Source organism: Eubalaena glacialis, chromosome 9 (genome assembly GCF_028564815.1).
Source record: "Eubalaena glacialis isolate mEubGla1 chromosome 9, mEubGla1.1.hap2.+ XY, whole genome shotgun sequence".
In the NCBI taxonomy this organism is placed as follows: domain Eukaryota; kingdom Metazoa; phylum Chordata; class Mammalia; order Artiodactyla; family Balaenidae; genus Eubalaena; species Eubalaena glacialis.
In genome coordinates, this window is record NC_083724.1 from 110464768 (window position 1) to 110481514 (window position 16747).

At 44.1% G+C, this 16747-nt stretch overlaps 1 protein-coding gene across 1 annotated transcript; it reads right to left on the bottom strand.

Annotated features, from left to right (window-relative positions):
* Positions 1 to 836: 836 nt before the first annotated feature.
* STC1 (stanniocalcin 1) lies at positions 837 to 10966 on the bottom strand. The gene is made up of 4 exons (XM_061200715.1): positions 10640 to 10966; positions 8484 to 8626; positions 7555 to 7766; positions 837 to 1250 (listed from the first exon to the last, which is right to left on the bottom strand). The coding sequence occupies exons 1-4, from the start codon at positions 10755 to 10757 to the stop codon at positions 980 to 982; spliced, it is 744 nt and encodes a 247-aa protein (XP_061056698.1). The 5' UTR covers positions 10758 to 10966; the 3' UTR covers positions 837 to 979.
* Between the last annotated feature and the right edge of the window lie 5781 nt (positions 10967 to 16747).

Genomic DNA, 16747 nt, shown 5'->3' on the forward strand with positions numbered 1-16747 from the left:
ACAGGCCCATCTTAAGTTTTGATGTTGAATAAAACTACTTCTACCCCCTTAGTTATAAAAAAGGCCACAAGGAGCATTTATGTGGATATCTGGAAGTGAGATAGTTATTCCATTCCCAGGAAAAGAAAAATAAAGCTAAGTTACAAAACTAAATCTATATGCAATAAAGTTATTATATACTGCTTTGTTTAAGCAGAGTCCTCTGGAATTTATGTACAGTACATTAGTTTTCACCTATTTATATTCCACAGTTAGACCTTAAGATTCTCTGGATTTAAGACAATTGTTAAAGATACTTTTAAAGCTCTGAGCAGTTACAGTACATAGAGATGTTAGCTTTTTGTTTTTCATTAGATGCAAGAAGATGCAGGCTCCAAGTCTGGTTGAAGAGCCAGGCTCGAGCAATTTGGTAAATGTGTTGGGAAAGAAATTAGACATTGAGGATCAAGACCGTAAGACACTAGCTCATGAGAGATCAAGAATTCAAATATGACATTCATATTCGTCCATGGCCAGCACAGATTCATAACACGAATTCCACTGAGCATCTTTATGAGCGTTTTAAGACATGCATTTAAATTAAGTTGCTTCTTACCAGCTAACTCTACTGGGGCAACCATTCTAAAGGGTTCCACATCTTCAAATTACAAAGTCTGGGGAATTACATGAATGTTTTGTGTTTGAGAGTCATTGGAGGGGAGCTGGGAAAAGACCTGGTAGAGGAAAGTGGTAAAAGAGGCCACTTTCTCCTGAAGAGAGGCAGAAAGATCACACGTGTTCTGTTGGTGAGAATGCCGCCATCGAAGAATGTTGAGAGATTGATTACAGAAGCCTAGTTTCATGCAATTTTTTTTTAAGGGGGGGATAGAAAATAGGAACTACTTAAAAAAATCAAACCAGGCACAGTACACTCAAAGTTGGTGAGCGAACACCCTTAAAATGATCGTAGTTTGGTGAGGTTGTGAATACCTCTCCCCGGCTATGCACTCTCGTGGGAGGTGCGTTTGATGAGGGAGGGAGAGGCCACCTCACCTCGGAGGCTCCTGAGGAGGACTTTCAGCTTCTGTGGCTCGTTGGCACGCCTCCTGTTGAAGTCAGCTCGCTGGTGTGTGTGGGCACAGTGGTCTGTCTGCAGGATGTGAAAGAGGCTGGCCATGTTGGGTCCGATTTTCTCCATCAGGCTGTCTCTGATTGTGCTGACTGTGTCTTCATCACATTCCAGTAGGCTTCGGACAAGTCTGTTATAGTATCTGCATTGGGAAAGAGAGGGTCATTCAGTGAGAGCAAGGCAAGACCCAGGCTTTCATCTGCGCTCCAGTCAACACCCGTCCTGAATGGCCAGATCAAGCACCCACGAATAGTTGCCTCAGCTGAAGGTGGCTTTTGCTTTTAACCTTTAGGCAGTGTCTTCTTAGTGTGAGTGTTTGCGCTGCCTGGATTTACCACCCAGCGCAAGACAGCTCTGTGTTCATGTTTCGAGCTCAGGAGACTGAGATCTTACTTTGAATAGTACGCTCGTGGCAATGTCTAAAATTGTTAGAAAGAGAGAATCATGGAGCTAGATGGGATCGCAGAGGTGATTTAATGACTCTTTCATCATTTCATTGTATAGAGAAGAAACTAAGGTGGGAGAGCTGAAGTGACTTGTCTGAGGTCATACAATGGGCTAGTGGTCGAAGCAGGACTTAGTCAGATGTATGAGGTGACCCAACACTCACACTTATGTTTTAATAGTCATTGCACATGGATGCAATCATCTGCAGTTATTTTGGTGCCTCTTTGCGATTTTTCTTTTTCTTGGTGGTGTGTGTGTGTGTGCATATTCTGATTAATTTCTATCTTTTTTTGGCCGTGCCGAGTGGCATGCGGGATTTTAGTTCCCTGACCGGGGATCAAACCCGTGCCCCCTGCAGTGGAAGTGTGGAGCCCTAACCACTGGACTTCCAGGGAAGTCCCTAAATTTCTATTTTTAAAGGAGATCCCTGTCTTCAGTATCTCATGCATTTTTCTACTCAATCTAATTTCCCTATCACACACTTGGCTAGCCTCTCTGAAGGCTATTGTCTCACCTCATTTTCAGTCTTCTTGCAAAGGTATATTGCAGTCAGAGGGCCAAATGCCAGGCAACAAGGATATTTAAATAGAAAGATTGGTGATCCTTAGTGGTTTGTGCTTCAATAGTTTCAAGAAGCCTTCTCCCGCTGCTCTAGATTTTGCTGGCCTCTCCTTTTTTGGGGATGTTTTATAGATATTGGGTTACCATCGCACAGGTCAGCATTTGATGGTTTACTGATGGTTTTGTTTTCCTGACTAGGCTGTAAACTTATTGAAGGCAGGATATGTGTCCTTATTCTTTGTATCCCTCATGTGCCCATGTCCTAGGGCTATACTGCCTGCTCACTGTCATCCTGTTGATTTATTTTGTGGCCACTGAGGGAATGGAGCTTTCAAAATAGAGTTCTTTCCAATGTCATGATTCCCAAAAGAAAAAATTATCTGTAGGTCTTCTGGTAAGTTTTACAAAAGAATCTGTGTTTGGTATAAATTTCCTTCATCCTTCGTGCAAGTTCTTTAAGCCTCCACAATGCTGCAGCTAACTGTTATGTCTCAGAAAGGATAAAACTGTCTAATATGTTTTTTTTCCTGAAGACTATGGTTTAATCATTTTACGTAGTCACAGGACATGTTTCCACACATAAGATGACAGTGCAGAAGATGTGAAAACAATTGTGTAAATGTTGTACAGCAAATAGTCCTAGGTAATACTCCCTTTGATGCAGGTTTTTGAAACATCAGTACATATGGGTTAGACAGCATGGAAACTACCAAAAAAAGATGGAGTCTTTTATGACACAGAGAACACACTTAAACCTTGTCATTGACCTTTTATCAGTAAACTGTCTCAGAGTTAAGGCATATAAATTACTCGTCCTATTCTTTGGGAAGACATTTCGGGTATTTTCCAATTTGAATTGGGATGCATTTGCTCCATTTCGAGGTGGCAGTTGTCAGAACCCATTAGCTCTGTGTTCACTAATTAGGGACTGTCCTAATGACGGTGGTCTGCAGCATTTATGTGGAGAGACCCTTTCCTCAGAGGAGCCCGAGGACTGCCGGACCACAAGATCTTCCGTGAAAAGAAACCTGTTTATTTTTAACTCACCTCACAGAGCACAGGATCAAACATCTTTCCAGAATAACTTAACCCCCCAGAGAGGTCCTTTCAAGGATGTACAGTAAATAGAGTGGAATGTGGGCACTGAAGCAAAGCCATCACCCTTCTGTGAGGCAGCAGACCCAAGCTGGGCACGGAGGGAGAAATGTGTCTGGGTCTCTGATATAGTCCTGGCTCTACCCCTCCCATGAGGGAGGATTATATCCAGCTGTTGTTAAAACTGGGATTCCCTGGCACAGAGACACATTTTCCAACCCTTTGGAATTATAAAGCACATGAGTCAAAACAGATCTCACTTGGATGGAGAAATGGGGAGAAAAGTGGTTTTGGAAAAACTGAGAATAAACTACTTTGTATCATCAGCTTCAGACATCTACACACCCACACAGATCCCCAGGCATCTCTTGGGCTCTGCTAGGATGTGGGTCCCCTGGATCTCTTTGTCTATTTCAAAGGGCGATTAGATCCTAGAGAATAAGGTTTCTGACCCCTCATCTTCCTGCCCCTCAATAAGGACTTTATAACTTAGAAGTTAACCCTTCCACTTCTAGAAAGAAAGAACTGTTCACACCAAATGATCTTCCAAATGGGCTGGAGAGGATGATCTTTCCTTATATCAACATTGAAAACTCTAGTCTGGGTGAAGAAGTCTAACACCAGTAAGGAAACAGCTTCCGTAACTAGCCTCACCTCTTTAAGGTCAGACATGTTCCTCTGGCCTCCACTTTGTCAAAACACCTCTTCTCCATCTCTGAGAGAGCCTACCTTTACTGTTACTTTCTCTGCTGGCCCCGATAGGCCACCTGTTCTTGGTGCTTCTTGAGGATGACCCTTGCCAGCCTGACTGTTCTTAGTGACTCCCCCCAAATCTACCCTTAGCTTCTCCCATGGAGCTGGTTACCTCAGCAAGGGCAGGCTAAGAGAGCTCCTTGGAATAGATAACAACGATGGCTCCAGTAGAGGCTCCTCCAAGTGTGGGAAACCTATCAGGCTGCCTTGATGACGACACCGTTTGCCTGAGCAAGCAATAGATTAATCCCACGCCTCTCCATTAAGGGCTGGAATATGGCATTGACCTCTGGGGTTGTGTGGGCTGATGAGACAGACCTTTCCTATCTCTAAGCCACTCAGTGAGGTTATTGAAGAGATTGTGTCTTCAGCGAAAGTTGACTTAGCAATTGTCATGTATTTCTTGATCCCCGTCTTGGACCAAGACTTGATGTTACTATAGCTATTGGTGAGAGATGTACACAAATTTAATTGTTGATCACCAGGGGGTACATTTATTCCATTCTACTTGGAATTCCACTTTTGGATTGTGGATATTATCTGCAGGTTTTACTGGCTGCCATTTTTGAACTGGAAATCAAATAGCCTGGCTCAGGGCTGTGTGAATTCTAGGCTCAACTCTGTCATTCACTAGCTGTGTGACCTTCAGCAGGTCACCCCTCTCTCTGGGTCTCTGATCTTTAATCAGTAAAATGAGGCAGTTAGTCTAGATAACCTTTATGGTCATTTCCAGCTATGACATTTTATGTTTCTGGGGTTCAGTATATATGTTCCTTCTCAATTTAACAAAAAAAAAATAGTGCAGCTCTGCTTAAGGCCCATCCTTGGCAGGAAGAGTTACAACTATTTAAGAAGATTCCTTTCTTCATCTTTATGGGGAGTGGTGGTGGGATGTACTCCCAAGACTTAATGGGCTAAGTGTTCAGATCACCCAGCCTGGAAGGACCCTTTAAAGCATGTTTCTTTCCTCCCCCTTTGAAAATTCCATCACTGACTTTTTTTCCTTGGTAAAGAACAAGATCAGATATTCTCCATAGCTACTGTTTCAGCCATGCTTACCCAAATACCCATCACTGACTTTTTTCCTTGGTAAAGAATAAGATCAGATATTCTCCATAGCTACTGTTTCAGCCATGCTTACCCAAATACCCATCACTGACTTTTTTCCTTGGTAAAGAATAAGATCAGATATTCTCCATAGCTACTGTTTCAGCCATGCTTACCCAAATACACACATACTGCCTAGGAACGTTCTGTGTGAAGGTTTATAAATAGTCCTTTGTTTCCCTTGATCAATATTATTCTTCTGTTTCCTGTTCCTTATCCATGCCCTAGAGAGTTGGAAGCTTTGTCAGTTTTCCCATCTGGATCTGGATTGGTTTAATTTCTTCTCAGGCCTCATGCTGTCCAGCCTGCCCGATCAATTATGCCTGCTTCCCTCCCGGTTGAAAGTAGAGTTTGCAAATTCAGCCAGGGGGACACTCCAGCTCTCCTTTGTGTTCTAAGGGCATTTCTGTCATGGAAAACCTCCCTGTTCTGGCTCCTGGTCCAGTCACAGGCTTTTGGATTCTCCCAGGCCCAAATCTCATGCTAGATAAGTCACAGGAAGGTGGAATGAACCTGTAACTACTTCCTTTCACAATTCTTTGCCAACTGGCACGACGTAGTGTGTATCTATGGTGGGACAGAGGCTGGGAAAGCAGGATGTTTCAGAAGAGTGAGGAGATTAAATAGAGCAAATCGAGCCCAGCATGGAACCGGAAATCTCTAGCTCTGAGCGGGAATAATATTAGCCAGTTCAAGTGAAATAACTGGAGAAAGGTGAGAGCTGCATGGAGGATTCTAGTCTTCAAGAGATGACTTTCCTTAATAAGGATGATTCTTCTAAGATGATAAAGGGAGATAACTAGACTCCTGTGACCATTTTCTAAAGGTGGTGAAAACAAGGCACCTATTGAAAAGAACAATGGCCTGGTTAAAAACTCCTATTACTAGTCTCTTCTTAGATTGTTAGGATCACCAGTCCAGAATCTGTATTCTCCTTTCTGTAAGACCTCCTCTTCACAATGGAAGATGTTACCTCAGTTGAATTAGAGATATTAATATTGTCTCAAAACTGGCCACATGCCATATTATAGATCATGAATTGTCACTGGACCATTAAAGATCAAAACTTATAATAATGACTGGGCTAACATATTCCTGCCCCCCAGCTACCACACAAACACATACTAAAGAGACAGGGCACTTGAGATAAATGCTGAATTTGATTTTTCCTGTTCTCAGAAAATCAGTTAGGACCATGACAGAGTCACTTCCAAGGACTGAACAAACGATTTTTATAAACTGACATGAGGTTCTGAAGAACAATGATCTGTAGTTAAGAGTGAATCAGAAATTTACAAAGTTTAACGTCAGAGACCTTAACCTTTCCCCGAGGAGGAGCCACTTTTCCCGTTTTCCAGTTGCATGTATGTACATGACTAACCCACTGGTAAGCCCCAGAAGGACTAGGTTATTGCCAGTACCTGAAGAAGGGTGGCAGCATCTGGCTAGGAAATTAATCAGGTAAGTCTGCGTTAGCGCTCCTGTGGTCAGAATAACACGTAAGGTCTGATCTTTGTGAATATGTGCAGATTTGGCTGGAGAGTCAAAGAATCATAGCACTTCAGGACTAGGAATCAAGTCAGTGGCATCACAGTAGGCTGAACTTGACCATTCTGCACTGCCCCTGCTATGCCTCCATGCTAGCCCCATCAGCACCTTTCTGAACTTGATCACAGATGGGGAAGCCCAGGTCTTGCCAGAAAACTTTCTACGCCATGGAATGAGCATGTCTGCCATCTCATGTCTTAGATGTTCACTCCTGGCTCGTAAAGACAGTGAGTCAAGGGCACAGAAAGGCACGATGCTCAGATATTACTAGCTCCGTGGCTTGGGATCAGTTTAGAATACTACGATGAGAATGTGATCTGGGTAGTCACCAGAACATCATTCCAGGAAATCTTGGACTAGACAAATGGGATAACAGACCTGGAAGGGACCATGGGAATCATCTAGTCTAGCCACTTCACTTTTCCCAAAGGAAATTTGAGTCCCACCGAAGTCAGATGGTTCGCTCTGGGCTACCCAGTGAAATATCTGATTGGGCTTAGGATGGACTCAAATATATGCAGTTCTAAAACTCTGCATTATGACATTTGACCAAGGTTTTCATAATGGCCAATTGTACTGTGCATTGTCATGATTTCAGCCCAATTTGATGTCTCAGAATCTTGTTTCCATAAACTTCACAATTCCCTTCAGGCTTATGGAAGGAAATGGACAATGCACCCAGGGATGCTGCAGATGAAGTTTTCTATTAGCTGCATGGAGAGACTTTTCCTATAACAGTGGAAAAAAAAAAAAAATCCAGGCTGCTTAAGCTGTCACAACCAATCACAAACATATTTTTTTCCTGCAAAAGCTGGGAAGACTGCAAGCTAAAATAAGAGCATCACTGTGGCAATTTAACTCCTTCTGTGTCTGGCTTTGCCGACCAGCCACTCCCCCTCCCCCTGAACTGCCGAACGAGTGGACTCATTTTGTACCTGTTGGAGTAGTGATTAGGGAGCTGGACGACTTCCGTGATGGCTTCAGGGTTCCGCTTGGCGACACTACACACGTTCAGCTTGCTGTAGCACTCCTCCTGCACCTCGGCAATCATCCTCTGGAAAGTGGAGCACCTCCGAATGGCCAGGAAGACCTTGGAGGTGACCCCGTTGGCGATGCACTTTAAGCTCTCTTTGACAAATGCTTTTCCCTGCCGAGGAAGGGGGGTAGGAGGACACGATTTAGCTTGAGCTGACAAGAGAGGACAGGGCCTATGATATGTGGAACTTAAGGGGGCTCACCTTGGCACTGTCTCATGGCCCTCTCTGCATGTCCTTGCAATAAGCAAACTGTACGCTGCAGCCAAGATTTTTTTAAAAGTCCCTATTCCCTTAGACTACCTTGAGAATTGAGCTACATAGAAATGAAATGAGATGAGAAAAAGAGATGAACCATAAACAACTACCCCTTCAGCCTAAAAATAGCCATAATATGGCTTTGTATTCTTAGGATTGAGATTTGATAACTCAAATCACAAGCTAGTAAAAAAAAACCAAAAAAAAAAAAAAAAACAAGCTAGTATGCTGGCTCTTCGTGAGAAGAACTTCTTTGTTAGAAGAACATTTTTATTTCCACTTGAAGAGGCAAAGATTTTCCGCTCATCACCCCTCCCTTAGAAGACAGCCTCTGTCAGCCTGTTGCAATTGTGCATTAGAGTGGGTGGAGAGTGGCTTATATAGAACCTATTTCTTGGCCAAAAGTGTGTGTGTGTGTGTGTGTGTGTGTACACATGTTGGAGATGAGAATTTAGACTGGGGAGGCTGAGAAGCAGAGCTGGTTCCCTACAAGCCTGGCTCCTAAGAACAATAGTCTCATACACCGTTAAAGACAAGCAGCCAGTTGTGAGCAGGGGTCAAGGTCTTATTACCTGAGTGTCAAATTTAGCAGCACTGTACAAGAAGGATTTACAGATGTCGTACATCCCATCGGTGTCACAGGTGGAGTTTTCCAGGCATGCAAAAGCTCCACAGCCAACCTGCAGGGCGCTGTTGAGGCAGCGAACCACTTCAGCTGAAAGAGACAAATCCATCCAATCTGGGTCAAACGGTGAGGACAGTCTGGAGGGATCAAGCTGATGTGGCGGCAAAATTCAAGGAAAAGGGGTCAGAAGAACTTATCCTAGAAGTCTGTGATGAGGCCAGTAGATAGACCCATTCCGAGCGGGGTGGGAGTGAGGAAGAGAGGGGACAGGCAGATCCCTTTTGCTTATGAGAACCAGAGAACATGGAGGAGAGGGAATGAGTTTTCCCTCGGAGATACACTCTCTTGGTCTCACCATCACACACAGTTTTGGTGGCTGGAAAAGAAAGGTTGGCGTATGAGGCATGCCCGGTGCTTAAAGCAGCTCTGCAGAATCCAAGGGCATCCCTTAAAGGCTGAAAGCATGGGAAGGTAGATGGTAGTGGTGGGTGGTCAAGTTTAGGAGGAGGAAGGGCCAGGGAATCCATTTGGCTTCCAAAAAATACACTCCAGAGTCATAAGGATGGAATTTTGGTCTAAATGGCAGAGAAGAATTTGCCAGGAGTCCACTAGGAGACCCTTCTGATTTAGGGCTTTTAACTTACCTTCCTATTGACAAAAAGAAATCTGATCCGTTCATGTTTCATCCCAACCCCCCACTATAGGACAGTGCTTAGAGGTATGCATAATCTCTCTCATATTAAAAGTCTCTTTTTTTTTTAAAAAAAAAAAAAAAAGAGAAACACAGGTGTAGAATAACCAGGCCAAGGCAACACTTGTGCAAGCCTGGAAGAAAACCGCAGAGAACTTGCATGAGGCTTTCTACATTCTGGATAAGATCTTCCATAAAAGTAATTTCTCTCCTACAGAAGAGGGGTGTTCTGGCAGGCAGCTCCGCGAGAAATGATCTGCAGCCTTCATACCATAGGAGTCTCCTCTGAGATCAAAAGCACGGTTCGGTTAGGCGGCCCCTCCCCCTCCCACCACCCGCAGCCTCTGGGATGTTACAAGTCATTTCCCTAATTATATATTTCCACGGGTTCAAATGATAACTTTGCTTTAAGCAGTTTTAATATGCATTAGGATTGCTATTGTTTTAGGCAAGCTTGAATTGTGAATCACTGCATCTCTATAGCAACTAAGTACAAAAGGAAGTGAAGCAAAGCCCTCCCCTCGGCAGGGACCTGTGCTCTTCCGAGGGCAGCAGCGTCTGCAGCATTTGGACACCTGCGAGCCCATCTTTGCTGACAGTTGGGGGAGAGAGAGCAGTCATGGAAGGGGAGGAAGCTGGACAAGCGAAGTCCAAAGACAGAGGTGTCAATGCCGGCTTCCTAAGGACTCTTTTCCTTTAGAGACCAAGATGATACACAATTAACTGCTCAAGGAGTCAGGGCTAGAGTGAGACCTCCCCCTTGGAGAAATAGCTGCTACGTTTCACAGATACTCTTTTTCGAGGGGCTCTCTAGCCACGGGGCTGCGTGGGGACTGAATGGAGCCCGAGAGAGCAGGGAGGGACAGAAGGAACAGTGTCGAGGGTGGGATGTGTAGGGTTTTCTCTGAATCTGCCCTGGATTTGTCAGACTTGGAGGGTAAATCAGTCTGCAAAGGGAGCTTTCTGTGTGTTCTCTGGAGGGGCAGGGCAGTCAAGTTATAGGGTCTTCAGGGTAAAGAAAGAGGGACAGCATCAGACAAGTCACGTCTCACCTTAAGATCAGCTTCAGCTTCTGGGAAGTATAGAGAGCGCTTTGAAGCATGCCAACATTCAAGTCTTTCCCCCGCCCCCTCCCCCCCAAGAGGGTACGTGCCAGATTTCAGGCAATCAGGCTAGGCTTATGCAATGAAATACCCTCAGCAGAGCGCCCAGCTTCTTCGTTAGTTGCATGCAATTTATTAAACAAAGGAGCTCCACTTCCTAAGGCTATTGGATTACACTGGCAGTTTATTGCCATCAGGCATGAAGCACATTTATTATCAAGATCAGCCGTCACAGACACAGTTGCAAAAGCGAGAGGCAAATGAGGACAGCTCTTTGGGGGAGAAACCGGTCCTGGGTTTGCCGCTTACCTGAGTTCTGAGCTGCCACCCGGGCTTTCCTGGGGCTCACAGAATCATTCTGCTCCGCCTCATGGGTTGCAGAAGCACTGATTACCAGCACCAGAAGCACTGCTGAGTTTTGGAGCATTCTCTGAGAAGTTTCCGCTAAGTTGTTGGGTTTTTTTTTTTTTTTTTCCTCCCCCCCCTTTCCTCTTTCCCTCTCCCGGCTTGAGTGAAGATGTGGATCTGGATACACTGAGCGCCTAGGTGAGGATTTGATGAGGATTTTTTTTGTTGCTGCTGATGCTGCTTCCGCTGGCGCTTTTGCTGCTGCAGTCGCTGCTTCTTGCACCTCTGGCTTTTGCAAACTGGGGGCCCAAGAGCTGCACCCAGGGATTTTATAGCCGTTCTTATCGGTCCTCAGGATCAGGGACCAATCAGGGCCCTCAACTGGTCTGGCCAGCCAATCGGAGGGCATGCTCATTGGGCTGGAGCTGTTTGACTTCTTAGAAATATTTTCCAGCAAATTAAAAGTACCTGCTGCCAATGTCTCATACGTGTGTGTGACTGTGTGTGCAGAGATGTGTGAAAAAGCTATTTCCACAGAATTAAGGGATGACTTTGTATTGATCTAACGAAAGGGAAATCATAGGACCATCTCAACAAGGTGCCTTGGGAAATCTGTCCATCTTTTTAAAAAATGTGCTACGGGGAGGAATGGGCAGCACAGGCAAGATGAGTAGTGTGGTCTCTTTGGATTCGAATTTAGCCTCATTATAGCAGTTTTACTATCATTTTCACAGCACATTCTCTGTGTTGTAAGCTACATACACCATACCTCCCCATCTTCTCAGTTTAAACATGTTTACAGGTCTGTGAGGCATTTTGGTTGTATGTGGACATCCTGAGTTTTCACATGTATGAGCCCTTGGGAAGGGACATATAGGAGGGGGAAGGTCCCTCATGGACTGAAATATGACAGCTTTGAGCTGTGGCCCGAGTTCCTCTTTTGATTAGCTCTATGATCCTGGTCAAGTCCTTCTACCTTGTTCTACCTATTTCCCGATCTGTCAAATGCCAAAGTTGGAGTCTAGCATTCTTATGCCTCTAAAACTATGATTCTCTAGTAACACAAATTAACCTCGACTCCATCTTTTTTGTCACCAGCAGGACTACAAACTCCAAGAGTGTTAGTTACTACAGATAGACACATGCACACCTATGTATACTATGCTCAACAGGGAGACATCATGAATGCCTGGAAATTAATAAACTGTATATTCAAGCCCAACAACTTCATAATCACGTTGAAACAATAAGCTGGCCAAAGTAAGACTAAATCTGCTGGGTAAACCAATTCATTTCTTGGGGGGGGAGGGGTAAGGTGGTGGGCAGGACAGAGAAGAAGGGGTAGGAGACCAGAATGTGTAGGAGAAAAGACTGATAAGCTCTAGACATAATAAGAAAATTACAGTGGCATCACAAACATGCCTAGGATAGAAGCTCATATTTTCTTATATGTGGGTTGTAGGCAACACTGAGGCTTGTCGCTAACTTGTGAAGGAAGCTAATGATCTCAGAGAGGACTTAGGGTAGAAAAATGGTCATTAAGGGCTGGGTTGAAGTAAAGGATTAAGCAAGACAACCTATAAACATTTTGGGGAGGTAAATGAGAAAGGGCCATTGGAGATTCATACAGACAGGGGCAAGATGACCTTGTAAGGAAACAGAGCCAGTGGCTTCTGTGTAAATCCTCAAATCTTCAAACAAAGGTTGAAGAAAGAGCGCCAACTCTATTAACCACAAACCAAGAATCGACCCTACATGTGTGTGGGGAGTGAGCTTGCTGAGTGATTAGAGGTTCCCTTGCCAAAAAAAAAAAAAAAAAGTTGTTTGGAAAGCATGAAGTTTGCTAGAAAAAGGGATAGAGGAAATAAAGGATAGAGGGAATATCCAAAGAAAAGAAAGGGAATTTTCAAATTTCCATTAAATAATAGTGTTTTTCAATTTAGATTAACTGACAGTATTTCTCAAGTGTCTTCTATGCTGGGAGCTAGTGGATGAGTCGGGAAAGGTAGAGGAGAAGAGAGATAGAAGGAGGAAAAGTAATGATTCTTATCATCGAGGAGCTTGTAATCAAGTTGGGAAGACAGTCAACCCCAGTCATATTTCCTAAAGGTTCAGGAGGTCAGGACCTTGCATGGTAAGAGAAGAGCATGGTCAACATTGGCTAGAGATGTGGGGAAGGCTTCATGGAAGGGTCAGTGCAGGAAAGATGTGAGCTGCTGTTAGTGTCTTTTAAGAATTTAGGAAAAAGCCATGATATTTAATTTTTTTAAGTGCCTGTGTTCTGGAAATCTCAGAGGTTGTTTTCATTGCTTTAGGCAGGAGTGGTAGATGTATGGCACTATGGCACTGCAACATAGCCATTCAGTGTTTTCTTCTAGAAGGAGAAAAAGAGGACAGATGCATGCATATTATTCCCAAGGATTTGGATTTCTGTTCCTCAGCGTTCTCTGCCTCCTTAGCCATTGTTTATTTTTCTTATTTTTTAAAAAATAAATTTATTTATATATTTATTTTTATCTTTGGCTGCGTTGGGTCTTTGTTGCTGCGCGCAGGCTTTCTCTAGTTGCAGTGAGCGGGGGGCTACTCTTCGTTGCGGTGCGCGGGCTTCTCATTGCGGTGGCTTCTCTTGTTGCAGAGCACTGGCTCTAGGTGCGCGGGCTTCAGTAGTTGTGGCGCACGGGCCCAGTTGCTCCATGGCACGTGGGATCTTCCCAGACCGGGTATTGAACCCGTGTCCCCTGCATTGGCAAGCGGATTCTTAACCACTGCACCACCAGGGAAGTCCCAACCATTGTTTATTGTTAATGGCAGTGCTGTTTCTCTTGTTAGACTTTCCCTGTGTTGACCTACTGGCTTTGTAGGGTGATGACTTACTTCCCACCATCCACATTTTTTCCCCTACACTGTGGTACTCCCACCAGAACAGATTGTTCCACAAGCGTCAGGATGTGTTTTGCGTTTTCTCTGATGTTGATTTATAGTTTCTCCTTATTTCACTCACTTACTATCATGTGCCTGGAGGTTCCTAGCTGGGTGTGTGAAGTATCTCACAAGGACAGATAAGCTGTCAGCTGAAGAAATCCAATAGTGGGCAGCCATATTGGTTTGTATAGAATTAGTGCATCAGTACATTTGAGAACATCAAAGGCAGAAGCTGAACCTCAGTAGAAATGCCCAATGGAAATAAAGTTTCTTCCCCAGAGTTCAAGGACCTCTAAATGTCCACAATCATTGTGCTCCTCTTGGACTTTGATATAGCAATGATAGAAGAGTCTTGGGAACACTGGAGGTGATGTCTAGTTTCTAAGGAGTTTGAACATCAGATTTCAGAGTTTGAATACTATCTTGCAAGCAACAAGGAGTCAAGGGTTCTTGAGTAGGAATTGTTAAATGTGTTGAAATTAGCATTTGGAGAAGGTCTTTTGATTGTCCTCATGATGGTTTGGAGGAAGAAAAGAATGGCAGTCGTAAGACTAGTTAGTAATATCAGTTTGCATTGATGAGGTCCTGGACCACCACAGTAGTAATAGGAAAGGAAGGGAGAAAATTATAAGAGATATTTTAAATAAAATGGAAATTATCAATTAACCTAAGAAATTTATTGGAAAAAATCTTTCTCCTAGTTTAATGGTAATGGAGATAATGTACATCAGGGTTTTCCCTTCCCCATTTATTGGTTATGATTTTTAGTGGATAAGACTATCTAGCATCTCGGTTAGGCAGGCACTTTCTGGGGTTCTGTTAAGGTAGTAATTTACCCAACAAAAGGACTTGATGTGCTTAAGGTAGGTGAGGAACTGTGCAGTAGGTGGGAGGGGAGGGAAGACTTTGCCATTACCTCCAAGCAGGGAAAGTGCAAAGGAGTGGGTGGGAGAAGCTGCCAACACCTAAGGCTGGGTGATGGTGCCCTGGCTGTGCCCATGCAAGGCTGGCATGTGTTCAGCGAGAAGATTAAGCCAAAGATCTCTGGGGCTTTGTTGGATTTGGCTAGCTTAAAGCTGAGCAGTGAATGGCTCTGGGCCTTTTGGTGAAAGCAGTCAGGAGCATGGTTTCTTGGTAAATGTTTCTTTTGTTGTTAACAGAGTGCAAGACTCATCAAGGTTGGTGTGACATGGTGACCAAGGTTGGAGTGTCATCATCATTCTTTTATGGGAATTTTAGGCCTGACTGCACTGTTGGACTATTGAATCATGCCTTCCTAACCTCAAGAAAAAGGAGGAGAGGAAGAGGAGAAAGATGAGGGGGAAAAATCATTTTCATCCTTCTATAAAGATACAGGTTTTCTGTGTGGACAGTCTCAAATTCTTGAGTCTTAAATTCTTTACCTCTCTAAGTTGCCATTGATTGCTTTAAACTCTGCCAAAGAAAGAAAGGGAGAAAATATATTAAGAGGGCAAACTCCCCTCACCCCCACTGATTAGGGAGGGTTACTGATTGCTTGGCACTAGGTCAGGTGATGTGGGAAATGCAGAGAAATGTTTGACGTTTTCCTGTGCTCCATGAATTCCCAAACTAGTTCTTAACGCACAAATGTTGTATTTGATGAGGAAGAATATCTGTTTTCTGGAAATATAATACAGTAAGCGGGTTGGACTAGAGTTTACAGGTTTAGATTCAATTAACATTTACTGGGTGTCTATCTGCTCTATGCCAGGCATTGCTGCAGATGCTTCTTATCTGTGAGAAAAAACCCTGCTCTCCTCTCCTCCCACAGGAAGAATATGGGACCAGAGAGAAAATGGTTTATGCATGGTCATAGGGTGGATGGTGGAGCTAGGTTACCTGAGATTTCTTATTCTAGAAGGTGCTCTGGGTTCTTCAGTTGTGTGACCCCTGCAGTGCAGGAGAACTTAGTGCCCTGCCCCTTGGGGTGGGGCGGGGGAGGGAAAAGAAGTACACAGGATGACCTAACATGTTTAAACCAGAACAGGTAAGTTGACCTTAGCCTCTACGCCTGTGAACACTGGCATACCATCCTTTCAGGTGTAAGTTACAATGTCACTTTATATCAGGGAGGACAAGTTCATAGTCCCTGTCAATCTTCCGCTTCATACGAGGCTCCTGAAACAAGTACAAAGAGGATACATGTGTCATTGAATCTGTCAGTACCAATGGCCCTTTGGAGACTTGAAGGGACATTACTCTATTGAGACACATGAGGGCGCCCGAACCAACCAGCAAGGAGATGTTTCTTCTACATTAAAAAAAAGTGTGAATCCTGGCTAAGTTAGATTGACCATTGATTACTTCAGGCCATCAGTACGCTTTTTTAGGGAGTTGACTTATGTTTGTGGTTTAAGTCAGTGGTCCCCAACCTTTTTGTCACCAGAAACCAGTTTCGTGGGAGACAATTTTTCCATGGACCGGGGGTGGGGGGATGGGGTTGGTGGGGATGGTTTCAGGATGATTCAATCGCATTACATTTATTGTGCACTTTATTTCTATTATTATTACGTTGTAATATATAACGAAATAATTATACAACTCACCATAATGCAGAGTCAGTGGGAGCCCTGAGCTTGTTTTCACTTGCCGCTCACTGATAGGGTTTTGAGATGAGTCTGCAAGCAACTGATTTATTATGGTCTCTGTGCAGTCAAACCTCTCTGCTAATGATAATCTGTATTTGTGGCCGCTCCCCAGTGCTAGCATCACCGCCTCAGCTCCACCTCAGATCATCAGGCATTCGATTCTCATAAGGAGCCCACAAGCTAGATCCCTCGCAAGCGCAGTTCACAGTAGGGTTCGCGCTCCTATGAGAATCTAATGCCGCCGCTGATGTGACCGGAGGTGGAGCTCAGGCGGTAATGCGAGTGGTGGGGAGCGGCTGTAAATACAGATGAAGCTTCTCTCTCTCACCCATCTGTGGTTCCCAGGGTTGGGGACCCCTGGTTTAGGTAACACACCTGTGACTTAGCCAGTGAGCTTGCAGATGACTAGATGACTAGCATGGTTCTACATATTTAGAAATTTTGTGATATAACCATTCTGTTTACCATCCTATTATTACTTAGTAGGGAAATAGGTTGTAGGCAAGTTTATTAACTATTCTACCCCAGTGCTAAGGGG

Bases quoted from the DNA above. Each gene is read 5' to 3' on its own strand.
- STC1 (XM_061200715.1), bottom strand. From the start codon at position 10,757: ATGCTCCAAAACTCAGCAGTGCTTCTGGTGCTGGTAATCAGTGCTTCT. The intron at 8,627-10,639 runs GTAAGCGGCAAA...TGTCTCTTTCAG, and splicing joins GGTGGCAGCTCAGAACTCAG to CTGAAGTGGTTCGCTGCCTC. The intron at 7,767-8,483 runs GTAATAAGACCT...CTTCCTCGGCAG, and splicing joins CTGCTAAATTTGACACTCAG to GGAAAAGCATTTGTCAAAGA.